The 27512-nt window shown below is 43.7% G+C and overlaps 3 protein-coding genes across 5 annotated transcripts in view; all 3 read right to left on the bottom strand.

Annotated features, from left to right (window-relative positions):
* Window positions 1-150: 150 nt before the first annotated feature.
* LOC309397889 (uncharacterized protein) lies at window positions 151-25741 on the bottom strand. Of its 3 annotated transcripts, none has more exons than XM_081964308.1 (7): window positions 25598-25741; window positions 23962-24539; window positions 23588-23702; window positions 14281-14363; window positions 13558-13684; window positions 11338-12532; window positions 151-1789 (listed from the first exon to the last, which is right to left on the bottom strand). In XM_081964308.1, exons 2-6 carry the CDS (start codon window positions 24469-24471, stop codon window positions 11481-11483), a joined length of 1887 nt encoding a protein of 628 aa, XP_081820434.1. In that variant the 5' UTR covers window positions 24472-24539; window positions 25598-25741; the 3' UTR covers window positions 151-1789; window positions 11338-11480. The 3 variants fall into 3 exon arrangements, with proteins under 3 accessions (XP_081820434.1, XP_081820433.1, XP_081820435.1); XM_081964307.1 differs by lacking the exon at window positions 151-1789 and adding an exon at window positions 10950-11064; XM_081964309.1 differs by lacking the exons at window positions 151-1789; window positions 11338-12532; window positions 13558-13684; window positions 14281-14363 and adding exons at window positions 19441-21418; window positions 22600-22726; window positions 23378-23460.
* On the bottom strand, window positions 4778-6987 carry LOC309398412 (zinc finger and SCAN domain-containing protein 12-like). The gene is made up of 4 exons (XM_081965297.1): window positions 6846-6987; window positions 5308-5885; window positions 4934-5188; window positions 4778-4812 (listed from the first exon to the last, which is right to left on the bottom strand). The coding sequence occupies exons 2-3, from the start codon at window positions 5815-5817 to the stop codon at window positions 5108-5110; spliced, it is 591 nt and encodes a 196-aa protein (XP_081821423.1). The 5' UTR covers window positions 5818-5885; window positions 6846-6987; the 3' UTR covers window positions 4778-4812; window positions 4934-5107.
* LOC309397526 (uncharacterized protein) overlaps window positions 10997-27512 on the bottom strand; it is a 73450-nt gene continuing 56934 nt past the window's right edge. The window contains exon 7 of the transcript XR_014176277.1: window positions 10997-11099. The gene's annotated coding sequence lies outside the window, so the exon portion shown is untranslated. The remainder of the gene's footprint in view (window positions 11100-27512) is intronic.

Here is a 27512-nt window from a genome sequence, read left to right as displayed (position 1 = left end):
CAGAAATAAAAGCTGGTTATCAGGAGGCTCGTCTTCAGAGCTTCATTGGATTCATTAGATTCTGAACTGAACTCAAAAACCTTACAACGGCAAAACTGTCAGAGTTTGTTGCAGAAAAATCAAATCCAGAAAGCACACACAGATAACTGATTCAGCTGGATTCTGTCACTTCTTTATATACATATTAACAGATGAATAAATGTACAATACCAACAGTAGATTCTTTCAACATGGTAAAAGTTACAAGCAGAACACAAGCAGGAGAGAACAGTTTCATTTCAGAGTTCAGAGCAGGCAGAGATCAGTCTTGTTTCAGTTTCAATTTTCAGCACAGGCTCAGATCTGTTTAAGCTCCCATTGGCTGACTTAGTTGATATGCCTATTCATTGACTCTCCCAATCATGAATACCATGTCTCTCCCAATCATGAATATTCTAACAAAAACTAAGCTCAGAGTCAACAAAGGACCTCTCATCTCAACCCTGAGATACAAATATTCTCCAATATGTATTCTCTATGTCATGTAGCCCTATAAAATCTGTCTATGACTCATCTAGCTTCTTCTTGAATGCTTGGCTAGTCAGTCATTTCCTCTAAAATAACTTTCCTTAATAGTTACTGTCTTTGTACACAGTTAATAGATTTAAGGGTATAGATACACTATATTGCCAAAAGTATTCGCTCCCCCATCCAAATAATCAGAATCAGGTGTTCCAATCACTTCTGTGGCCGCAGGTGTATAAAATCAAGTACCTAGGCATGCAGACTGTTTTTACAAACATTTGTGAAAGAAGGGGTCGCTCTCAGGAGCTCAGTGAATTCCAGCGTGGAACCGTGATAGGATGCCACCTGTGCAACAAATCCAGTCGTGAAATTTCCTCGCTCCTAAATATTCCAAGTCAACTGTCAGCTGTATTATAAGAAAGTGGAAGTGTTTGGGAACGACAGCAACTCAGCCACAAAGTGGTAGGCCACGTAAACTCGTCCAACATCAGTGTGTGTGACCTCACAAATGCACTTCTGGAAGAATGGTCAAAAATTCCCATAAACACACTCCTGAACCTTGTGGACAGCCTTCCCAGAAGAGTTGAAGCTGTTATAGCTGCAAAGGGTGGACCGACATCATATTGAACCTTATGGATTAGGAATGGGATGTCACTTACAGTAAGTTCATATGCGAGTAAAGGCAGGTGAGCGAAGACTTTTGGCAATATAGTGTATTTCCACAGCACTAGGAACTTGTAAAGGTTTCTGAGACTCACCTTGAAGGATAAGGGAAAAATATGCTACTCAAAGAAATATCAAATAAAAGGTGGAGGAGTATGCAGCTGCATAACTGGCAAGGAAGGAATCTTAAAAACAATCTATGAGATTGTTATTTATTATTTATTTATTAATTCAATGCATATGCCGTCCATCTCACAGTTAGAAGCAACTTTAAGGAACAGCAAGTTTGTACTTTCAGACTTGAAAAAAATGTATTAATACAGTTTTACAACAGAGTAGGAATAGTAGTAGTACAATAACCTTACAAAAGAGTTAGACTGTTTGGCCCTGATTCCTCTCTGGCTACCTCAGAAATCTGACAGCATATTGCTAAGCCCTCTCTTGAGTAAATGATTTCAAGCCGGAGTGAGATTCCTAACCCAAAGTAGTAGTAATTCCTTAGTGAATTGCATCACATCCTAATGTAGCAGATCTCTACCGCCAATTCCTGCAGCAATTGCCCTAACTTTATTTCAGGCTCTGCGGTTTTCAAAAGTCCCTTTCCTCAGTTGATGCTCGACAGCTTCTGATGCCGGAATACTTTGAATTCCCCTTTTCCTTTGGGATATATTGACCGCCTGTTAAATAATCACACCAACTATACTTCTTTCATTTAATCTAAGACTACAAGTACATGTACCCCAAAAAATCAATCTTAGCTTTTGTCTGAGACTTTCTCATTCCACAGGAAAACAGAATTTGGCACCTTCACTGGAGAAAAACCTTTGCATGTGTGTTTCTAAGACTAGCAACAGTTTTGGCTCCTTTCAGAGCTCTTCATCTGAACATTTTTCCACAGAAGTTGTATCTGTTCAGGTTTGTGGGGAGGAACCAGTGACACCGATAGTTTAGATTGAAAAATACTTTCTCAGTCCTATTGGTTATCATTAGTCACCATCTCACACAGTAAATCTGAATTCAGTTATTTTCATCAGCTGCATTGATATGGCTTCTCCTGTTTGTGGATCTTTCTATGGCAATTAAGAGTGTATCTTCTTCTAAAGCTTTTTCAACACTCCATGTATTCATAGTTTTTTTCCCTTTGTATGGATCATTTGATGATCCGTAAGATCACAATTCCTCCTAAATCCCTTTCCACACTCCATACATTTATATGGCTTCTCTCCTGTGTGGATCCTTTTATGGGAGGCGAGAACACCATTCCACCGAAAGCACTTTCCACATTCCATACATTGATATGGTTTCTCTCCTGTGTGGATCCTTTTATGGGAGGTGAGATCAAATTTCCACCTAAATTTTTTTCCACATTCAAGACATTGATATGGTTTCTCTTCAGTGTGAATTCTCTTGTGGGAATTAAGGTTACTGCTACAATGAAAGGCCTTTCCACACTCCATGCAGGTATAAGGTTTCTCTCCTGTGTGGATCCTCTTGTGAGAACTCAGATGACTGCTACAATGAAAGGTCTTTCCACACTCCATGCATTGATAAGGCTTCTCTCCTGTGTGGATCCTTTTGTGGGCATTAAGACGACAGCTCCAATTAAAGGCATTTCCACACTCAATGCATTTATAAGGTCGTTCTCCTGTGTGATTCCTTTGATGGATTGTAAGAGAGTCATAACAACAGAAGGTCTTTCCGCATTCCATGCAGGTATATTGTTTGTCTTCCGAATGTGTTTTTTTGTGGGAAATGAGATCCTCCGATTCATTAAAGCTCTTTCTGTAATCCATGCATTTACCGGTATATGGTATTTCTACCGTATCAATAATTGTACGGTTAAGAAGACAATTGGCCAAAGGAAAGCTTTTTTTAATTTCACTCTGTGATCGGTTTGTTTCATCCATCTTTGTTTGCATCTGATCTGCAAAATTCCTGTTTTGCTCTGTCGGATGGACCGGTTGACATTGTTCCTTACGATTCTTATTCACTTGCACATTATAGCCTTGAAAAAGAAAAAATGTAAAATGTAGCAAACTGGGGAAATGATCAAACCTTTTCTTTTGAAATTTAGCAAAAGAATAAACAATGTATTATGGCTGTTTTCTTGCAAATATGAAGATTCCAAATACAATGTTTCCAACGACAGGTTTTGAAGTGGGCTCCCACCAATTCTCATGTATCAGAATCCGAACAAAACTAAGACAAAATGCCTGATCTAATCTTTGAGAGCCAGTGTGTGTGAGCCGCTGGGTGACCTGGGACAATTCCATGGGGCCACAAACTCCCAAAGGGCTTTGGACATTGTATAATGCTGGGGCAGAAACATACCCACCAACCCCCGTGATCTTCAGTGAAAAGTCTCCATCTGCCTGAGGAGCAGAATCTTTGAAAGTCAATAAAACTTCTGGAGGGCAATAGCTTCCCACACTCAACTTCGAATGATGCCAAACTCAGAACACAACTGGGCACATTTCAGTCAGTTTGGTCCAATGGTTAAGGCACCAGGATAGAAACTAGGAGAGTGTGAGTTCTAGTTCCATCTCAAACATGAATGCTGGCTGGGTGACTTTGGGCCAGTCTCTCTCTCAGCCCAACCCATATGACAGCGTTGTTGTTTGGGGAAAACAGGAAGAAGAAGGAATATTGTTTGTCTCCAAAGCCTTAACTTATTTGCAAAAACCAATAAAGGCAGGATATTTTAAAAGTCAACTTTTTAATCAAAAATTTCTAAGCCCTCCACCCAGCCAAACCTCTAGGTTCCTGAGCACAAACAGAGGTTCTTACCCAGGTAAGCCAGATTCCTGGAATTCTCCAGCATGACTTCCCCATGGAGAGCTTTTTGGGCAGGATCCAGCTGAGACCACTCCTCCTCTGAGAAATACACGGCCACTTCCTCAAAAGACACAACATCCTGAACAAGGAAACAAGTTTCCAAAGTAATAATCCCAAGAATAATGTGAGAGTTTTCTTTCCCCAATTCAAGATGAGAAATCATATGAACAAAATGGGCATCCTCTGCAGAATTCAGACTGGCTGATGGCACAACTGAAGCACATTTCAACACACTGGGAGGATTGTGATGTCTTTCAGTGAAACCAATTAAAATAGTTTCCTTGGTCCATTGACAGTTGGGTATTAAACCCACTACTTATCACTGGCTCCAATTCGTCCTAGAGTGGGCAGAAGAAAATACAGGGAAACTCCATCTGATATTTTTGCCAATGGACTGCTTTATCCACTGAGGGATCAACTCTTTCCCCTACTCTACACCTTCATGGAAGTGTTTGAAGAGCTTGTAATGTTAGTGAGAATGACTCTGGGAGACAGGAGGAAGATCTCAGGACAAGACAACATCTGGTCAATGAAATCTGAGCATGAAGAAGGAGGGTGGAGAAAGTATATCAGATAGGACAGGTAGGTTATGCCAAGTGTGAATTTTCAATGATCTGATCTAAAATTTGTCTTACTTGGAAAAAGCTATATTACTCATTTAAAAATATACAGAGTAAAATGAAACCATGCCAAGTTTCGTAGACCTTTCCAATATTTCTCCTCTTACCTGAGGCAGAAGTTCAGCCATTCTTTCAGCTCTATCACAAAGAGAAGGTGGTTCTAAAAATACTAAGGACAGCTTTCTATTATCTGTGAGACAGAAAATGGTAGAAGCAGACTGTTAAAAGAGAGAGATTCCACTCAAGACGAACAAAACAATCATATGGGTGGATGTCCAAATTTCATATCCCATGGAAAGACCTTATGTTACCTGATTTGATGTCCTGACTTTGACATTCCTGGAAGCTCTCACTGAATAGAAGCTCCTGAGAGGATTTCAATGAATCTTTCCACCCCTGGGGATACTCGGTGATAGCTTGCAAGGACTTTCAGACAAGATGTGGCACGAGAAAGAAAGGAAGAGTAGAGGGATAGAAATGAATAATCAATATTGAACACTCAGCCTAGCAGACACCAATGTCCAAGCTGGAGAGCCAGAATAGAATAATTGCCCAAAATTCATCGTCTGGAAGAAGAATAGAACAATAGATCATAGCAGCTCATAATCCGAGAAAGTTCTGCCAGAGAGACTTTGACAAATTCAGAAAGATTCCCTTTAGAACTGCCAAGATTACATTCTCATACCTGCAACTCTCCTTGCATCTTCTCAGTCTCTTGGGTCAGCAAGAAGCCTTCGGCCAGGGACACCGCCTGGGAACTGGTCTCCGCTCCACACTCCCGCACCCATTGCTCCATCTCTGGGGGAAGGACAGCCAGGAACTGCTCCAGGAGCACCAGGTCCAACATCTGAGCCTTGGTGTGTCTTTCTGGCTGCAGCCACTGATGGCAAAGGCGGTGAAGCTGATTGCAAACATCTCGGGGACTTTTCCCCTCCTGGAACTTCACTTTTCTGAAGTCACAGAATTGGACCTCTGAACTGCTGGCTTCTTCTTCTTGGCTCTTCAGCCCAGAACTTCCCCCATTCTTCCCACAGCTCCAAGGCTGAGCAGCTGGAGGACCTTTTCCAGCTCCTGCATCTCCTGGGCTTTGTCCCTCCATCTTCTCTCTGGTCTCTAATCCACCACCAAAATGGACCCATGCATCTCCCCAGGTCTTCCTAATCACGAGAGGTCTGGCCAAAGCTCCTAACGCCATTCAGCCCAATTCCTTCACAAGATACTTTGGTCTCCAGAGGAATCAGGAAAGATCTTCTGCTTACAGAACTGAAATGGAAAACACAAGGATGATCAACAGGGGAGGAAATCTGAATATTGAGCATCCTCTTCCACAAATAAATAACAAACAAACAAACTAAATAAATTATTATGAACCCACCAAGTTCTGCAATGGGTTTTTTGGGGGGGGAGGGCGGAGGGATATTATTAGATATACTTATTTATGTTTGGAGAAAGTTTGCTAGCATCTTCTGCCTCAACTTGTATCAAGGGATCAAAATATTGGATAAATACATTCAAAATATGTTTGGGTTTCTATTTCCTAATTATTTATATCAAATCATTTCTGTTGCTGCCTACAACTCTTTGCACAATCCAGCTTATGTCTCCAGCCACACACACACACAAAATCATGCCAGAAGCCAGAATTAACAAGCGACCATCCAATGAACGGCTCTTCTTGTAACAGGTTCTTTGTTTGCCTGCAGGCAGAGACGCCAAAGAGAACGTGGGGAAAGGCAGGAAAGGAGGAAAGTGAGTTCCAGTCCTTGCACGCCTTGCCCTCAACTCTTCACACACGGAACTGCAGCCTTGCATACAAAGGCAACCGGGGGGACTTTGGCCGGTGGCTTCTCTGGGCCCAGGAAAGGGGAGGCGAGGGAAAAACCCTTCTGGAAAAGGGCCGAGAAACCTGCAGGAAATTCTCCAGGAATCAAGACATTCTGCGTGTTTGGGGAAGGCAGCCTCTCCCTCTCCCCGCATGCAGAGGGTTGCCGGAGGAAACGGAGGGTCGATGGGTCCCCTTTTTCTGGCGACCCCGATTTCCTTCCTGGAGAAAACGCGGCAGGTGCGGGGCTGCCCTGCGTGTCCCTTTCTTCCACGGGGTGGCAGGGGAACATGGGACCTCGAACTCTCCCTCCCTCCCTCCCCTTTCCGCCCCTTGGAGCTTGAGGAAGCTTTGCGTGCTCCAGGCTCCCCTCCAGCGTCAGAGGAAAGAGTCCCGCTCACTCCGAGTCTCGCCTGGATCTCCACCCGAGAGAGACTCCCTTCCAGCCTCTCGGCCTCCTGGCTCAGCCGAAGCTTCTCAGCGGAGGGAAGAAGAATCGGACGCCGCAGAAAAAGCAGACACGCTCCCAGCCTTTCCCGGGAAGTTTTGAGTTCCCGAAAGAGCCAGGCGCATGCTCAGTTCCCTCCGGATGGGGCTGCCCCTCCCTTCCAAGCGCTGACGAGGCAGACCCCTGGTGGACTCTGGGCGCTATTGCCAGGGGATCCCGCAAAGGCGCAGAAGACCAGAGCAGGTTCCACGGGGGCCAAGGATGATGGGCATGGGAGTGGAAGGAAAGCGGCTCTCCACAAGTCTTGCCTTTCCAAATAGGTGGCCGATTCTATGCAGTTTTACAACTTCCTCTTCTTAATGTCTGGGAACTATGTGTGGTTTGTGGGCATTGAGGAAACCTTTGTTGAAGCTCGTTTTCTTGAGTCAGAAATAAGCAAAATCATTAGTCGTTCCGAATGCACCTCAGGAGATCTCCTCCTCCCTTCTCTCGTCCTGTGCTGAAGGTGATCCAGGCAGGCTATGCGTGGGAAACCCTCCCTCTTCCCTCAGGCTCAGAATTATGGGAGTTGAAACTCAGACAGCTTTATTTTTTCACTGTCTGCTCACTTTGGATCAGCCTTCCTTGAAATCAGCCTCTCCTCATTCATTCCCTGACTAATAACATAGAAAATAGATTGGGTTCTTGCTTGACTTAGCAATACAGCCTTTCCCTGCCTTTTCTTTGAGCAAGGAATAGCTCAATTTTGGGGAGCACAATTTCACTTACTCTCAGACTGTTGGTTCAATCCTGGCTTTTGAGGGGTTTTCTTTGACTAAATGTCCCCACTGCAAGGTTTTGAAGGGCAAAATACAATGTGCTGTGTAACCCAATAAGATTAACTCTTCTAGGATATATAAAGATGATCTAAAGTAGTGGCTACCACCAACAGTGGAATGGTGCCAACTTGTGATATCACAAAGTAGAGTTGGATAAGCACGATAGCCCAGAAGAGGACCAGTCCCATATGTTTTCCTTTGAAAAAGCCACATCCTCACATTTACATGAAATCTCTACATTCTCCTGAACAGCTGAACTATTGGGAAGGTTCTGGGTTCAGGAGGTTGGGTTGGCCATGTTTCAAAATGTTGCTTCTGAGACATTTTCTCCCAATACTGCAGTATTGTGAAAAGGTCCATATTTAGAATGTCCTACAAGTCACGGCTTGTCATGTCCTTCTCTCTCCTTTGTCTGTAAATGAGGGAACAAACACCCTACAGGAACACATTTTTAGAGATTTTCTTGAAACCTTCCAACAGTTAAAATCTTACTTACAGCTGCATTTTAATCTCTACAACTTCCGTCTGTTAGAAAGGTGTCACAATATAATGGATCCCAGATCTTTTTTGATGACCGATTACATTTATGGTCTTGAGGCAAAGTCAAAACCTGTCCCACACAAGCTGGCAAGAGAGGCTTGATGCAGAACCCATCAGCCCCATTATTCTGGCTGGTGGATTCCAGAAGACCCTTCTCTGATGTTGTTCCTGCCTTCTGGAATGTCTCCCGCACCCATGTGACATCAGACCCATTGATGAGAAGCTGATGGAAAATCAATTTACCCAGATAACTCCCAGTAGGAGGTACACCTCCATGTATCAGATCCCATCTTGGGATCCACAAAAGGCAGCAAACTGCTTCAAAGAAGACCAACAGGTGATGCTCAGAGAAAGAGCTGCAGAAGGAAAAAACTCTGTGGCGCAAGGGGTTAGTGTATCTAGCCATCATGCAAAATGGAAGCTTTGCCTCTGGGCAGCATCCTGATTTCCCCCCCCCCCCCAAAAAAAATCCCAATTAATCTTTAAAAACAATTAAGCCACTCTTTACAGGACAATTAGAAGACACTATGGGGGAGTACTAGTGTCATTAGTAGTACGGAGCCTCAAGAAAAATAGCAATGGCATAGTAATAGCATTGCAATCAAAAGTTGCATGTGCCAGAAGACAGGAATCAGCACCCTGGATAGCTCCCCATGTGGGCTACTCCTGATTAGATTAATGGTCCCTAAGAAAGGCACCATTCCAGTGCTGGTCTGTGGCCAATAGAATTCTCAAGAGAGGTGATGAGTATTACTCTCCCATCTTACATTCCAGAGGGTAAAATTAATATTTAAATCCGAGCAAGAAAAAGAATTGAGTGTGGGAATTGAAGGCCTCATCTGAAGACCTCCATGCAATAATAATCCATTATCTTCACTTCTGGATTATGTCATGGAACAGGGTGTCCCTGGGTGGGTTCAAACCCCCAATCTTCCATTTAACAGCACCAACCTCTTACACCAGAGAGATTGGGCACGGGGCTTGGCGTCAGTCTCCCTCAGTCGGAAGATTCGTATCTGTGCTACAGCTGTTTCTTGGTTTTCGTAATGTAGCTACTTTTCTCCCACCAAAAACAAAAGCTGGGATGAAAACCTGGTCTGGTCATGTTGCCTGCCCATCTGATAATGGGAGAGAGGAACACCCTGGGTCTTCTAACTAGCGTATCTTATTGCTGTTCAGCCAGTCCCACCTATGGAGGTTCAAGTTGAGGGAATTTAGGGGGAGGCCTGTGTTGGGTCTCTGTGGCGCAAGGGGTTAGCACATCTGGCTGTTAACCAGAAGGATGATGGTGTGAGCTCATCCAGGGATGGCCTGCTTGTTGATTCCAAGATGAAAGGGGTGGGATACATCAGGCTCTTCCTCAGAGGGCTCTGATTTTTCTCAGTGCTTTTTCTAACTAAATATTGGGTTACCTGCAGCATGAGCTTTCCCTTTCAGAATGCAAAGAGGATGAAGACACCCAATCAATTTAGGGTGGTTTCCCTTTCAGGCAAGGTTAAGGCAGCTCATAGGAACTTGTGCTGGGAGCTCTCCAGGGTCCTGAAACAGACACCCTTTCTCCCAAAACAACTATTCTTTGGTTTCTCTCATTGTAGAATAGGATAGGAGTTAGAAGGTACCTTGGAGGTCTTCTGCTCCAACCCTCTACTCAGGCAAGAAGCCCTATACCATTTCAGACAAATGGTTGTCCAACCTCTTCTTTAAAACTTCCAGTGTTCAAGAATTCACAACTTCCGAAGGCAAGTGAAAACCTTTTGTGATCGTCTGACCAACAAAATCAAGGGAGAAACCAGATTCATTGAACAAATGTCTTACTAATTTAACAACTGTAATGATTTGCTTAACAACCGTGGCAGGAAAAGTCATGAAATGGGCAGTGGAAAGAAGTAAATTTCCCCAACAAGGAATTGACAAGCAAGCTAACATTAAGCAGCCCAACAAAAGAACCTCTTATGATCAACCCCACCAAAAGTGAAAGGGCAAGCCACTAAAATGTAAACTGAGAGCAAACCCCACTCCTTACTAGCACTGTGATGTCACCTAGTTTGGGTAAAGAAATGCCTGCAAAACTACTAAACTCAAGAGAGCACCAGGGACCTCTCATCTCACTCAGCAAGAAATATTATCCATCTGTATTCTGTATGTCATACAGTCCTATAAAATCTGTTTATGACTCACCTACCTTCTTCTTGAATGCTTGGTTAGTCAGTCATTTTCCTCTAAAATAATCTTCCTTGACAGTTACTGCCTTTGGACAAAGCTAGTAGATTTAAAGGTACGGCTATTTGGGAATCCCCTTGAGGGACAAGGGAAATAGATGCTACTCAGAGAACTATCAATTAAAAGGTGGAGGAAAATGCAGTTGCGTAACAGGCAAGGAAGGAATCTTAAAAACAATGTGCATTGATATATCAGACTGTTATTTATTATTTATTTATTCAATGCATATGCCCTCCAACTTGCAGTTAGAAGCAACTTTAAGGAACGGCAGATTTCTACCTTCAGACTTGCACGATTTTATTAATACAGCCTTACAACAGAACACAATCGCTTTACAAAAGAGTTAGCCTATCTGGTCATGATTCCGCTCTGGCTACCTCAGAGATCTGACAGCATATTGCTAAACCCTCTTTTCAGTAAATGATTTCAATCTGGCGTGAGATTCCAAAAAACAAAGTAGCAGTAATTCCTTAGTGAATTGCATCACATCCTAATGTAGCAGATCTCTACCGCCAATTCCTGCAGTGATTGCCCTAACTTTATTTCAGGCTCTGCGGTTTTCGAAAGTCCCTTTCCTCAGTTGATGCTCGACAGCTTCTGATGCCAGAATACTTTGAATTCCCCTTTTCCTTTGAGATATATCGACCGCCTGTTATATGATGACACCAACTGTACTTCTTTAATTTAATCTAAGGCTACAGGTATATGTACACCACCACCACCCAAAAAACAAACAATTTTAGATTTTGTCTGGGACTTTGTCATTCCACAGGAAAACAAAATTTGCCACCTTCACTGGAGAAAAACCATGTGTGCTTATAGGACTTCCCACAGTTGTGGCTCCTTTTCAGAACTCTTCATCTGAACCTTCTTCCATAGAATGTGTATACGTTTCTATATGAAGAGGAGCCAATGACACAAACGTTGTTTTAGACTGAAAAATACTTTCTCGGTCCTTTTGTTTATCTCTAGTCACTGCCTCACAGTATATCTGAATTCAGATATTTTCATCAGCTATATTGATATGGCTTCTCCTGTTTGTGGACCTTTTTATGGCAAGTAAGAGTGTATCTTCTTCGAAAGCTCTTTCCACACTCCAGGCACTCATATGGCTTCTCTCCTGTGTGGATCCTTTTATGGGAAGTAAGATCACCATTCTTCCTAAAGCCCTTTCCACATTCCATACATTGATATGGCTTCTCTCCTGTGTGGATCCTTTTATGGGAGGTGAGAGCACAATTCCAACTAAAACTCTTTCCACATTCAAGACATTCATACGGTTTCTCTCCTGTGTGGATCCTCTTGTGGGAATTAAGACTACTGCTACAACTAAGGTTCTTTCCACACTCCATGCATTGATATCGTGTCTCTCCTGTGTGGATCCTCTTGTGGGAATTAAGACTATTGCTACAATTAAAGGCCTTTCCACACTCCGTGCATTTATAAGGCTTCTCTCCTGTGTGGATCCTCTTGTGGGAATTAAGATTACTGCTACAATTAAAGGCCTTTCCACACTCCGTGCATTTATAAGGCTTCTCTCCTGTGTGGATCCTCTTGTGGGAATAAAGATTACTGCTACAATTAAAAGCCTTTCCACACTCCATGCATTTATAAGGCTTCTCTCCAGTGTGGATCCTCTTGTGGGAATGAAGATTACTGCTACAATTAAAGGTCTTTCCACAATCCATGCATTGATATGGTTTCTCTCCTATGTGATTCCTTTGATAGATTGTAAGAGAGTCATAACAACAGATGGTCTTTCCGGATTCCATGCAGATATATTGTTTGTCTTCTGAATGTGTTTCTTTATGGGAAATGAGATGCTCGGATTTATTAAAGCTCTTTCCACAATCCATACTTTTATATGGTATTTCTTCCGTATCGATGATTGTATGGTTAAGGAGACGATTGGCCAAAGGAAAGCTTTTTTTAATTTCACTTTGTGATCGGTTTGTTTCATCAATCTTTGTTTGCATCTGATCTGCAAAATTCCTGTTTTTCTCTGTCAGATGGACCGGTTGACATTGTTCCTTACGATTCTTTTTCACTCGCTCATTATAGCCTTGAAAGAGAAAAATGCAAAATGTAGCAAACTACCCTGTTTCCCCGAAAATAAAACCTCCCCGGATAATAAGCCCAATCGGGCTTTTGAACGCATGCACTAAAATAAGCCCTCCCCCGAAAATAAGCCCTCCCTGAAAATATTGCAACACAGCAGCAGCCATGAGGTGACCGTGTTCACCGCCTCCTGCACCTCAAAAATAATAAGACCTCCCTGAAAATAAGGCCAAGTACTTATTTCAGGGGTCAAAAGAAAATAAGACCCTGTCTTATTTTCAGGTAAACATGGTAGGAAAATGATCAAATCTGAATTTTAGCAAAAGAATCATTAATATATTTTGGCTGTTTCGTTACAAACACAAACATTTCAAACTACGATGTTTCTAAAGACAGATTTCCAAGTGGGCTCCCACCAATTCTCATGTATCAAAATTGGATGATATCCCAAAGAAACTAAGACAAATTATTGATCTAATCTTTGAGAGCCAGTGTGGGCGAGCCCCTTGGCGACCCAGGACAATTCCATGGGGTCACAAACTCTCAGAGGGCTTTGGACACTGTATAACGATTGGGCGGCAATATACCCACCAGCCCCCCAACTTCTAGTGAAAAATCTCCATCTCACTGCAGAGTCAATAAAATTTCTGGATGGCGATAGCTTCCCACCCTCAACTTAGATTGATACCAAACTCAGAACACAAGTGGGCACATTTCAATCAGTTTGGTCCAATGGTTAAAGCACCAAGCTAGGAAATGGAAGATTCTGAGTTCTAGTTCCATCTTAAGCATGAATGCTGGCTCGGTGACTTTGGGCCAGTGTCTCTAAACCCAACCCATATCAGAGCATTATTGTTGGGGGACAACAGGAAGAGAAAGGAGTATGGTTGTGTCCACTGCCTTGAGTTATTTGCAATCAATAATAAAGGCAGGATATAAATAAAAAGTGATATTTTTAATCAGAAATTTCTAAGCCTTCCACCCACCCATGCCTTCTGTAGGTTCCTGAGGACAGACAGGGGTTCTTACCCAGGTAAGCCAGATTCCTGGAATTCTCCAGCATGACTTCCCCATGGAGAGCTTTTTGGGCAGGATCCAACTGAGACCACTCCTCCTCTGAGAAATACACGGCCACTTCCTCAAAAGACACAACATCCTGAACAAGGAAACAAATTTCCCAAGAAACACATAATCCCAATGTGACAGTTTTCTTTCACCAATTGAAGCAGAGAAATCCTATGAACAAAATGGGAATCCTCTGCAGAATTCAGACTGGCTGATGGCACCATTGAAGCACATGTAATCACATTGGGAGGATTGTGATGCCTTTCAGTGAAACCAATTAAAATAGTTTCCTTGGTTAATTGATAGTTGGGCATTAAACCCACTACTTATCACTGGCTCCAATTCTTCCTAGAGTGGGCATTAGGAAACACAGGGGAAATCCATCTGATATTTTTGCCAAAACTGCTTTATCCGCTGAGGGATCAACTCTTTCCCCTACTCTACACCTTCATGGAAGTGTTGGGACAGATTGTAATGTTAGTGAGAATGACTCTGGAAGACAGGATCTCCAGTCCAGACAACATCCAGTCAATGAAATCTGAGGCTGTAACAGCAGGGCGGAGAAAGCTTATCCGAATGGACAGGTAGGTTAAGCCACGAATTGTCAACGATCTGATCTAAAATTTGTCTTGCTTGGAAACAGCAATATTATAAATTGAATATTATACAGAATATAATGAATCTTACCTGAGGCAGAAATTCAGCCACTCTTTCAGCTCTATCACAAAGAGAAAATGGTTCTAAAAAGAGTAAGGACAGATTTCTATTACCTGTGAGGCAGAAAATGGTAGAAGGAGACTGTTAAAAAAGAGAGAGAGAGAGAGATTCCACTCAAGATGAACAAAACAATCGGATGGATGTCCAAACTTCATATCCCATGGAAAGAGCTTTCGTTACCTGGTTTGATGTCCTGACTTTGACCTTCCTGGAAGCTCTCCCTGAATAGCAGCTTCTGACTGGATTGCGGTGAATCTTTCCACCCCTGGGGATATTCGGTGATAGCTTGCAAGGACTTGCAGACAAGATGTGGCACAAGAAAGAAAGGAAGAGTAGAGAGATAGACATGAATAATCAATATTGAACACTCAGCCTAGCAGACACCAAAGTCCTTCAGTTAAGCTGGAAAGCAAGAATAGAAAAATGGACTCAAATTCATCCTCTGGAAGAAGAGTAGAAGAAGAGATCTTAGCAGCTCATAATCCCAGAAAGTTCTGCCAGAGAGACATTGACAAATTCAGAAAGATCCTCTTTAGAACTGCCAAGATTACATTCTCATACCTGCAACTCTCCTTGCATCTTCTCAGTCTCCTGGTTCAGCAAGAAGCCTTCGGCCAGGGCCACCGCCTGGGAACTGGTCTCCGCTCCACACTCCCGCACCCATTGCTCCATCTCTGGGGGAAGGACAGACAGGAACTGCTCCAGGAGCACCAGGTCCAACATCTGAGCCTTGGTGTGTCTTTCCGGTTGCAGCCACTGATGGCAAAGGAGGTGAATCTGACTGCAAACATCTCGGGGACTCTTCCCCTCCTGGAACTGCACTTTGCTGAAGTCACAGAATTGGACCTCTGAACTGCTGGCTTCCTCTTCTTGGCTCTTCTGCCCAGGACTTCCCCCATTCTTCCCACAGCTCCAAGGCTGAGCAGCTGGAGGACCTTTTCCAGCTCCTGCATCTCCTGGGCTTTGTCCCTCCATCTTCTCTCTGCTCTCTAATCCAGCTCCAAAATCTCCCCAGGTCTTCCGAATCACGAGAGGTCTGGCCAAACTTCCTAACGCCATTCAGCCCAATTCCTTCACAAGATACTTTGGTCTCCAGAGGAATCAGGATAGATCTCCAGCCTACAGAATTGAAATGGAAAACACAAGGATGTTCAACAGGGGGGCAAATCTGAATACTGAGCATCCTCCTCCACAACCTCCTCCACAAATAAATAAAGCAACAAACAAATAAAACAAATCTTATGAACCTACCAATTTCTGCAAAGGTTTTCTTTGGGGGTGGGGGGGGGTATTATTAGATATACTGACTTATGTTTGAGGAAAGTTTGCTATCACTCTTATGTCTCAACTTCTATCAAGAAACCAAAATATTTGATAAATACAATTAAAATATGTTTTGGGTTGCTATTTCCTAATTATTTATATCAAATCATTTCTGTTGCTGCCTACAATCCTTTGCACAATCCAAATTTATGTCTCCAGTCACACACAAACAAAAATCATGCAAGAAGCTAGAATTAACAAGCCACCATCCAATGAATGGCCCTTCTTGTAACAGGTTCTTTGTTTGCCTGCAGGCAGAGACGCCAAAGAGAACGTGGGGAAAGGCAGGAAATGAGGAAAGCGGGTTCCAGTCCTTACACGCCTTGCCCTCAACTCTTCACACACGGAACTGCAGCCTTGCATACAAAGGCAACCGGGGGGACTTTGGCCGGTGGCTTCTCTGGGCCCAGGAAAGGGGAGGCGAGGGAAAAACCCTTCTGGAAAAGGGCCGAGAAACCTGCAGGAAATTCTCCAGGAATCAAGACATTCTGCGTGTTTGGGGAAGGCAGCCTCTCCCTCTCCCCGCATGCAGAGGGTTGCCGGAGGAAACGGAGGGTCGATGGGTCACCTCTTTCTGGCGACCCCGATTTCCTTCCTGGAGAAAACGGGGCAGGTGCGGGGCTGCCCTGCGTGTCCCTTTCTTCCACGGGGTGGCAGGGGAACATGGGACCTCGAACTCTCCCTCCCTCCCTCCCCTTTCCGCCCCTTGGAGCTTGAGGAAGCTTTGCGTGCTCCAGGCTCCCCTCCAGCGTCAGAGGAAAGAGCCCCGCTCACTCTGAGTCTCGCCTGGATCTCCACCCGAGAGAGAATCCCTTCCAGCCTCTCGGCCTCCTGGCTCAGCCGAAGCTTCTCAGCGGAGGGAAGAAGAATCGGACGCCGCAGAAAAAGCAGACACGCTCCCAGCCTTTTCCGGGAACTTTTGAGAGCCAGGCGCATGCTCAGTTCCCTCCGGAAAGGGGCTGCCCATTTCTTCCAAGCGCTGACGAGGGAGACCCCTGGTGGACTCTGTGCGCTACGACAGGGGATCCCGCAAAGGCGTAGAAGACCAGAGCAGGTTCCACGGGGGCCAAGGATGATGGGCACGGGAGTGGAAGGAAAGCGTCTCTCTACAAGTCTTGCCTTTCCAAATAGGTGGCCGATTCTATACAGTTTTACAACTTCCTCTTCTTAATGTCTGGGAATTATGTGTGGTTTGTGGGCATTGAGGAAATCTTCGTTGAAGCTCGTTTTTCTCAATTTCTGATCAGCCTCAGAAGTTGGCAAAATCCCTTGTTGATGCACCTCAGGAGATCCCCTCCTCCCACCTCCTGCTCCCCCTGTGCTTAAGGTGATTCAGGCAGGCTATTTGTGGGAAATCCTCCCTCTTCCCTCATGCTCAGAATTCTGGGAGTTAATTTTTCACTGTCTGCTCACTTGGGATGACTAGAATTCCTTGACTGGTAGCTTGAAATCAGCCTCCCCTCATTCATTCCCTCACCAATAAAATAAAAAAATAAAATGAGGTTCTTGCTTGTTCCTGCCTTTTCTTTCCACAAGAAGTGGCTCCGATGCTGAGAAAAAGATGTGTTTTCTACCCGATTTCGAAACTTTTGTGTGTGAGGCAAATGTGGTAACCACTACATCATAGAAACGACAGGTATGACCTTATCACTTTCCGGCCATCTCAGTCTGGTGATTGCAGCATCACAAGAGTTAATTATATGTTATTCCTTATGCTTTGTCTCCTTCCAGAGCTGAGGAGGTAGAGTGACGAACCAGAGAGCACAACTTCACTTACTCTCAGACTTTTGGTTCAATCCTGGCTTTTGAGAGATTTTTTTTTTTGATTAAATGTTCCCACTGCGAGATTTTGCAGAGGTGGAGGGGCAAAGTATAGTGTGCTGTGTAACTCAGTAGTTTTAAACACTGCTAGGATATATAAATGATCTATAATAGTGGCCACCAATAGTGGAATAGAGTTGGATAAGCACGATAGCCCAGAACAGGATCAGTCCCAGGTCACATCCTCACATTTACATGAAATCTCTACATCCTCCTGAACAGCTAAACAATTGGGAAGGTTCTGGGTTCAGAGGGTTGGGTTGGCCATCTTTCAAAATGTTGCTTCTGAGACATTTTCTCCCAATACTGCAGAGTTGTGAGAAGGTCTGTATGTAGAATGTGCGTACAAGTTACGGCTTGCCATGTCCTTCTCACTTTCGTCTCTAAATGAGGAGGAGCAAATCCTGCAGGTATACATTTCTTACAGATTTTTCTTAAAACCTTCCAACAGTTATAATCTTATTGACAGCTGCATTTTGATCCCTACAACGTCCATCTGTTTGAAATATGTCACAGTAAGGTAGATCCCAGATCTGTTTTGATGACTGATTACATTTGTGGTCTTGAGGGGAAGTCAAAGCCTGTCCCACACAAGCGGGCAAGAGAGGCATGATGCAGTAATCCCCATTATTCTGGCTGGTGGGGTCCAGGAGAAGACCCTGCTCTGATGTTGTTCCTGCCCTCTGGAACATCTCCCCCCCCCCATGTGACATCAGCCCCAACCCTCCTGACCTTTCACAAGGGCCCAAAGATTTGGCTCAGCCAATTGAATAGAAGCCCCAATGGGGGAGCATCACAGTGGAAGTGGTTGATTGATCCCACCTCTGCCACATCCTGACCCCACCCTCTCCATAAGTATATATGTTCAATTTACTTTTACGATCGTAAGCTCCCCAGAGTTATCATGTGATAAGTTGGGAGGCCAATCATTTGTATAAATAAGTCAGACGGTGGGACCTCCAGAAGATGACTGACACTCTGGCATCAGCCATGACAAATACATTCACTCCCTAGGAATAGGAAATTGATTCACCCAGAGAATTCCCAGTGGGAGGTACAGCTCCGTGCGTATAGATCCCATCTTGGGACCCACAAAAGGCAGCAAACTGCTTACTCCAAAGAAGACTAGCAGGTAATGCTCAGAGAAAGAGCTTCAGAAGGAAAGGACTCCATGGCGCAAAGAGTTAACGCACCTGACCATCATGCAAAGTGGAAGCTTTGCCCCCTGGCAGCATCCTGATTATTTTCCCCCAAAATCCCAATTAATCTTTAAAAACAATTAAACCACCCTTTACAGGACAATTAGAAGACACTATGGAAGAGTAGCAGTGTCATTAATGGTACTGAGGTCTAGCATGGAAAAATAGCATTGGATTGCATAATAGCACTGCAAACAATACTTCTATGTAGCAGAAGACAGGATTCAGCACCCTGGATAGCTCCCCGTGTGGGCTACTCCTGATTAGATTAACCGTCTCTAAGAAAAACACCATTCCGCTGCTGGTCTGTGGCCAATAGAATTCTCAAGAAGGGTGATGGGTATTCATTTCCCCATCTTACATTCCAGAGGGTAAAATTTATATTTAAGTTCTAGCAAGAAAAAGGATTGACAGTGTGAGAACTGAAGAAAAGCTCCATACAATAACAATCCATCACTTTCACTTCTGGATGATGTCATGATGTCATTATGTCAGACCATTCCTGGGTGGGTTCAACCCCCCATCCTTCTAGTTAACAGCCACATGCATTAATACCTTGTACCACAGAGATTTGGCACAGAGCTTGGCATCAGCCTCCCTCAGTCGGGAGATTCATATCTGTGCTACACCAGTTCTTTAGTTTTCATAATGTAGCTACTTTTCTTCCACCAAAAACAAAGCCTGGGATGAAAACTTGGTCTGGTCATGTTGCCTGCCCATCAGAGAAGGGCAAAAGTTAAAAGGTATGGTGGCCACGTGTGCAAATACAATCAAGATATGAGAAAGATGCAAGAAAGTAAATATTTAATATTAAAATATTAAAATGGAAGAAGAGCAAGTGAAAGAAACAATGATAAGATGGGCTAGGAATTTTGGTTATCCAATTGAACTAGGTAAATGGCAGAAACTGTGGGATAAAAACTGTAAATTAACAATGTGAATGGCATATAAGGAAAATCTATACAAAATGATTTATAGGTGGCATCTTCCGCCAGCGAGACTCCCAAAAAGGTTTGGAATACTTTTTAAAATGGGACTTGTTTTACAAATAGCTAACTGACAGAAACAGAGCTTAGAAACTAAAAAGATTTAAAAGATAATAAAATTTTTGTATTGAAAATTTTTCCAAGATGGATAAACTAATTGTATTACTACTTTGTGATTAATGTTGATGTTTATTATTGTTGTTGTATCTTTACTTAAAACTAACCGTGCCCAGACAATATGCTGTTCAGATAGATATGGAACCTATCTATGTAGGTCTGAAAAACATCTAAATCAAGAGACCACAAAGGACCCCTCATCTCAACCCTGTTCTACAAATACTATCATATATATTCTGTATTTCATGTAGTCCTATAAAATCTGTTTATGACTCATCTAGGTTCTTCTTGAATGTTTGGCTAGTCAGACAGCCACACTTTCTATTATTCATTTTCTACTGTGGGAAAATGGGAGGGGGTGTTATATGGAGTTGGTTGATATGAAGCCATAACAACATTCTTCTTAGAAACTCAAAGTTGCCCTTCGTCTTCGCACCTGGCCGGAACTGGATGGGTGGAAGCTGCCAGCCTGGCAGTGAAAGATTGGACCATGTGATAGATCCGTGGGTATAGGGGCAGGATCTTGAACTTTCCACCGGGTGGGGAAACCTGGAAGCATTCAGATTCGGGGTTTCCCAAATGTGCCCACGTGGCTCTCTTAATAAATTTGAATTTTGAGGAATGCTTTGCCTCGGACTCTGATTTACTTTTGGATTGTATTTGGAACCCTGACATCTGAATTCAGTTATTTTCATCAGCTGTATTGATATGGCTTCTCCTGTGTATGGATCTTTCTATGGCAAGTAAGAGTATATCTTCTTGGGAAGCTCTTTCCACACTCCATGCATTGATATGGCTTCTCTCCTGTATGGATCCTTTTATGGGAAGCCAGACTACCATTCTGTTTAAAGCTTTTTCCACATTCCATACATTTATATGGCTTCTCTCCTGTATGGATCCTTTTATGGGAAGTAAGATCCCACTTCTTCCTAAAGCCCTTTCCACACTCCATACATTCATATGGCTTCTCTCCTGTGTGGATCCTTTTATGGGAGGTGAGAGCACAATTCCATCTAAAACTCTTTCCACATTCAAGACATTGATATGGCTTCTCTCCTGTGTGGATCCTCATGTGGGAATTAAGATGACTGTTACTAGTAAAAGTCTTTCCACACTCCATGCATTGATATGGTTTTTCTCCTATGTAGATTAAGTTCTGAGAATTAAGATAACTGCTACAGTTAAAGGCCTTTCCACACTCCATGCATTGATATGGTTTCTCACCTTTGTGGATCCTGTTGTGGTAATTTAGACTAGTGCTACAGTTAAAGGCTTTTCCACCCTCCATGCATTTATAAGGTCTTTCTCCTGTGTGATTCCTTTGATGGATTGTAAGAGAGTCATAACAACCGAAGGTCTTTCCACATTCCATGCAGGTATATTGTTTGCCTTCTGAATGTGTGTTTTTATGAAAAACGAGATCCTCCAATTTATTAAAGCTTTTTTCACAATGCATGGACTTATATGGTATTTCTCCTGTATCGATGATTGTATGTCTAAGAAGCTGATTAGCCAAATGAAAGCTTTTTTTAATTTCACTCTGTGATCGGTTTGTTAAATCCATCTTTGTTTGCATCTGATCTGCAAAATTCCTGTTTTGCTCTGTCGGATGGACCGGTTGACATTGTTCCTTACGATTCTTATTCACTTGCTCATTATAGCCTTGAAAGAGAAAAAATGTAAAATGTAGCAAACTGGAAAAATGATCAAACCTTTTCTTTTGAAATTTAGCAAAAGAATAAACAATGTATTATGGCTGTTTTCTTGCAAATATGAAGATTCCAAATACAATGTTTCCAACGACAGGTTTTGAAGTGGGCTCCCACCAATTCTCATGTATCAGAATTGAGTGACAGCCCAACAAAACTAAGACAAAATGCCTGATCTAATCTTTGAGAGCCAGTGTGTGTGAGCCGCTGGGTGACCTGGGACAATTCCATGGGGCCACAAACTCCCAAAGGGCTTTGGACATTGTATAATGCTAGGGCAGAAACATACCCACCAACCCCCATTATCTTCAGTGAAAAATCTCCATCTGTCTGCGGAGCAGAATCTTTGAAAGTCAATAAAACTTCTGGCTGCTAATAGCTTCCCACCCTCAACTTAGAATGATGCCAAACTCAGAACACAATTGGGCACATTTCAGTCAGTTTTGGTCCAATGGTTAAGGCACCAGGATAGAAACTAGGAGACTGTGAGTACAGTCTCCAACTTATAGTAGTTCATTTAGTGACCATATAAAGTTACAATGGGACTGGAAAAAGTGACTTAAGACCATTTTTCACACTTATGACCACTGCAGCATCCTCCATGGACATGTGATTTATATTCTGATGCTTGACAACTGGTTCATATTTATGACTGTTACAGTGTCCCGGGGTCGTGTGATCCCCTTTTGCGACCTTCTGACAAACAAAGTCAATGGAGAAGCCAGATTCACTTAACAACCATGTTACTAACTTAACTGCATTGATTCACTTAACAACGGTGGCAAGAAAAGTCATAAAATAGGGCAAAACTCACTTAACAAATTTATTGCTTAGAAAGATTAAATTTGGGCTCAATTGTGGTCGAAACTTGAGGACAACCAGTCCAGTTCTATCTTAAGTATAAATGTTGTCTGGATGGTTTTGGGCCGGTCTCTCTCAGCCCAAACCATATCAGAGTGTTATCGTTGGGGGACAAGAGGAAGAGGAAGGAGTACTGGTTGTGTCCACTCCCTTAACTTACTTGCAAAAAAAGGTAGGATATAAATAAAAAGTGATCTTTTTATCAAAAAAAAATTAAGCCATCCACCCACCCACCCCTTCTCTACATTTCTGAGCACAGACAGAAGTTCTTACCTAGAGAAGCCAGATTTCTTGAATTCTCCAGCATGACTTCCCCATGGAGAGCTTTTTGGGCAGGATCCAGCTGAGACCACTCCTCCTCTGAGAAATACACGGCCACGTCCTCAAAAGACACAACATCCTGAACAAGGAAACAAGTTTCCCAAGTATAATGTGATAATTTTCTTTCCCCGATTGAAGCAGAGAATCCATATGAACAAAATGAGCAACTCGGCAGAATTCAGAATGCGAACACACCACTTTTGGGTGATGGCATAATTGAAGCACATTTCAACACACTGGGAGGATTGTGATGTCTTTCAGTGAAACCAATTAAAATAGTTTCCTTGGTCCATTGACAGTTGGGTATTAAACCCACTACTTATCACTGGCTCCAATTGGTCCTAGAGTGGGCAAAAGGAAATACAGGGAAACTCCATCTGATATTTTTGCCAATGGACTGCTTTATCCACTGAGGGATCAACTCTTTCCCCTACTCCACACCTTCATGGGAGTGTTTGAAGAGCTTGCAATGTTAGTGAGAATGACTCTGGGAGACAGGAGGAAGATCTCGGGACAAGACAACATCTGGTCAATGAAATCTGAGCCTGAAGCAGGAGGGTGGAGAAAGCTTATCAGATAAGACAGGTAGGTTATGCCAAGTGTGAATTTTCAATGATCTGATCTAAAATTTTCTTGCTTGGAAAAAGCTATATTACTCATTGAAAAAATATACAGAGTAAAATGGAACAATCCCAAGTTTCGTAGACCTTTCCAATATTTCTCCTCTTACCTGACGCAGAAGTTCAGCCACTCTTTCAGTTCTATCACAAAGAGAAGGTGGTTCTAAAAATACTAAGGACAGATTTCGATTACCTGTGAGACAGAAAATGGTAGAAGCAGACTGTTAAAAGAAAGAGAGATTGATTCTACTCAAGACGAATAAAACAATCATATGGATGGATGTCCAAACTTCATATCCCATGGAAAGACCTTATGTTACCTGGTTTGATGTCCTGACTTTGATCTTCCTGGAAGCTCTCACTGAATAACAGCTCCTGAGAGGATTTCAATGAATCTTTCCACCCCTGGGGATACTCGGTGATAGGTTGCAAGAACTTCCGGACAAGATGTGGCACGAGAAAGAAAGGAAGAGTAGAGGGATAGAAATGAATTATCAATATTGAACATTTAGTCTAGCAGACACCAGTCCATCAGCTAAGCTCAAAGCAAGAATAGAATAATTGGTTCAAATTCATCATCCGGAAGAAGAATAGAACAAGAGGTCTTAGCAGCTCAAAATCCCAGAAAATTCTGCCAGAGAGATATTGACAAATTCAGATTCTCTTTAGAACTTCCAAGATTACATTCTCATACCTGCAACTCTCCTTGCATCTTCTCAGACTCCTGGGTCAGCAAGAAGCCTTCGGTCAGGGCCACCGCCTCGGAACTGGTCTCCGCTCCACACTCCCGCACCCATTGCTCCATCTCTGGGGGAAGGACAGCCAGGAACTGCTCCAGGAGCACCAGGTCCAACATCTGAGCCTTGGTGTGTCTTTCCGGCTGCAGCCACTGACGGCAAAGGTGGTGAAGCTGACTGCAAACATCTCGGGGACTCTTCCCCTCCTGGAACTGCACTTTTCTGAAGTCACAACATTGGACCTCTGAACTGCTGGCTTCCTCTTCTTGGCTCTTCTGCCCAGGACTTCCCCCATTCTTTCCACAACTCCAAGACTGAGCAGCTGGAGGACCTTTTCCAGCTCCTGCATCTCCTGGGCTTTGTCCCTCCATCTTCTCTCTGCTCTCTAATCCAGCACCAAAATGGACCGATGCATCTCCCCAGGTCTTCCTAATCACGAGAGGTCTGGCCAAAGCTCCTAATGCCATTCAGCCCAATTCCTTCACAAGATACTTTGGTCTCCAGAGGAATCAGGAAAGATCTCCAGCCTTCAGAACTGAAATGGAAAACACAAAGATGTTCAACAGGGGGGCAAATCTGAATGTTTCCGGTTGCTTTTTCCTAATTATTTATATGAAATCATTTCTGTTGCTGCCTACAATCCTTTGCACAATCCAACTTATGTTTGTAGTCACGCGCACAAAAATTCATGTGAGTGCCTGTCTGAATCGATTCAGCAAGGAGCTCAACCAACATTTGAATTTCTAGTAAGACTCTTACTAGAAGGGTAGGCTTTTTAGGTTGCTTTTTAATTTTTATTATTGTACAGCCTAACATTTAATCTGTTTTTAGGGGTATTTAAGATTATTTATTTTGTACATGGTTTTTAGCTTGCTGTCTGTACACTGCCCCGAGTCCCTTCGGGGAGAGGGGGCGGTTTATAAATTCAATAAATTCAATTCAATTCAATTCTGGGCAACAGAACCCCATGAACCTCCTGGCCCAAACCCCTGGGTGAATTCCAGAAGCCAGAATTAAGAAGCCACCATCCAATGCATGGCCCTTCTTGTAACAGGTTCTTTGTTTGCCTGCAGGCAGAGACGCCAAAGAGAACGTGGGGAAAGGCAGGAAAGGAGGAAAGCGGGTTCCAGTCCTTACACGCCTTGCCCTCAACTCTTCACACACGGAACTGCAGCCTTGCATACAAAGGCAACCGGGGGGACTTTGGCCGGTGGCTTCTCTGGGCCCAGGAAAGGGGAGGCGAGGGAAAAACCCTTCTGGAAAAGGGCCGAGAAACCTGCAGGAAATTCTCCAGGAATCAAGACATTCTGCGTGTTTGGGGAAGGCAGCCTCTCCCTCTCCCCGCATGCAGAGGGTTGCCGGAGGAAACGGAGGGTCGATGGGTCCCCTCTTTCTGGCGACCCCGATTTCCTTCCTGGAGAAAACGGGGCAGGTGCGGGGCTGCCCTGCGTGTCCCTTTCTTCCACGGGGTGGCAGGGGAACATGGGACCTCGAACTCTCCCTCCCTCCCTCCCCTTTCCGCCCCTTGGAGCTTGAGGAAGCTTTGCGTGCTCCAGGCTCCCCTCCAGCGTCAGAGGAAAGAGCCCCACTCACTCCGAGTCTCGCCTGGATCTCCACCCGAGAGAGAATCCCTTCCAGCCTCTCGGCCTCCTGGCTCAGCCGAAGCTTCTCAGCGGAGGGAAGAAGAATCGGACGCCGCAGAAAAAGCAGACACGCTCCCAGGCTTTTCCGGGAACTTTTGAGAGCCAGGCGCATGCTCAGTTCCCTCCGGAAGGGGATTGCCGATCCCTTCCAAGCGCTGACGAGGGAGCCCCCTGGTGGACTCTGGGCGCTACGACAGGGGATCCTGCAAAGGCGCAGAAGACTAGAGCAGATTCCACCGGGGCCAAGGATGATGGGCATGGGAGTGGAAGGAAAGCGGCTCTCCCACAACTCTTGCCTTTCCAAATACGTGGCCATCATCTATGCAGTTTTACAACTTCCTCTTCTTAATGTCTGGGAACTAAACACAGAGGAAATCTTTGTTGAAGCTCCTTTTCTTGAAGATCAGAGTCAGAAACTGGCAGAATCCTTGGCTGATGCACCTCAGGAGATCCCCTCCTCCCACCTCCTCCTCCTCCTGTGCTGAAGGTGATCCAGGCAGGCTATGCGTGGGAAACCCTCCCTCTTCCCTCAGGCTCACAATTCTGGGAGCTGAAACTCAGAATACTCCTGGGGTCCAACAAGGTCAGCAGTCATCGTAAAGGGTTGCCTGGCAAAGCGAATATCAAGCCAGCCATGCACAGAGAGTCCTCGACTGGCAATAATTCAGTGACCCTTCAAAATCACTATGAAAAAAAAGGATTCATGACCATTATTCACACTTACGGACACTGCACCATCCCCATGGTCCTGTGGTCAAAATTCAGACGCTTGGCAACTGAGTCAGCTGTTCCGGAGGGAATGGGGATTTTGCAGTAACCTTCTCATGCCATGCCCACTCAGCCACATCCACCAAGCCACGACCACAGAACTGCTAGTAAATAATTTTGAATCCATCACTGGTAATGTCATAACCTTTTGCGATCTTCTAATAAATAAAATCAAGGGAGAAGCCAGATTCTCTGAAAAAACATCTTACTAATTTAACAATTGCAGTGATTCACTTAACAACTGGGCCAATAAAAATTGTGAAATGGGCCAAAATTCACTCAACAACTTTCTCCTCTACCAATTGAAATTTTGTGCTCAATTCTGGTCGTAGGTACGGCCCAAAAACAGGACCAAAACTGGCTGAACAATGGGCCCTAAATGGCTGAAATTTGGACCCAAAATGTCCTGGAAAACGGTCCCAAAGCAGACCAAAAATGGACCCAAACTGAGCTGAAATCTGTCCAAAATGGCTGAAATGAGCTGAAAAACGGGCTGAGAAATAGGCCAATAATGGCTGAGAAAATGGCTCAAAAATGGTGAAAGTATTAGAGCGTACACAGAGTATAATTTAATTCCGCTTTTGTTAACCTAATGTGCTCCATTGTTAACCTAATGTGCGAACTGCAAAGATAAAGCCTCTAGGCAAATTGCCAAGCTTAGCCTAGCTAAAGTAACTTCTTGTGAAATGCAAAATGTAAATTCAGCCTGTGTGCTTGTAATTTAAAATGTGTATTCTCAGCAACCTAATGTGAGACAGCATTCCCCAACAAAGTTCTGGGCTACATGCCAGAAAATGTATTCTTTTCTTCCTTTCTAAGGTCCATTGTGTTCAAACCGCTGAGAAAATCATGAGGTTTGCATGATATGAAATAATGTTTCTAACACTATGACGATCTGTGCAAACTCTATGAACTATAAGAAGTTTGAGAAAGTTTTTTCGGGCCGCCTGATTTTTCTCTCTCTTCCTCCTCCGCATAAAGTGGGAGATTAAAGGTCACCCACTTTTGCTTTCTGCAGAAATAAAAGCTGGTTATCAGGAGGCTCGTCTTCAGAGCTTCATTGGATTCATTAGATTCTGAACTGAACTCAAAAACCT

The sequence above is a fragment of the Natrix helvetica genome (assembly GCF_964273705.1).
Source record: "Natrix helvetica genome assembly, chromosome: 1".
NCBI lineage: Eukaryota > Metazoa > Chordata > Lepidosauria > Squamata > Natricidae > Natrix > Natrix helvetica.
Note: the sequence above shows the minus strand (reverse complement) of the source record. Positions and strands in the feature narration are given on the sequence as shown.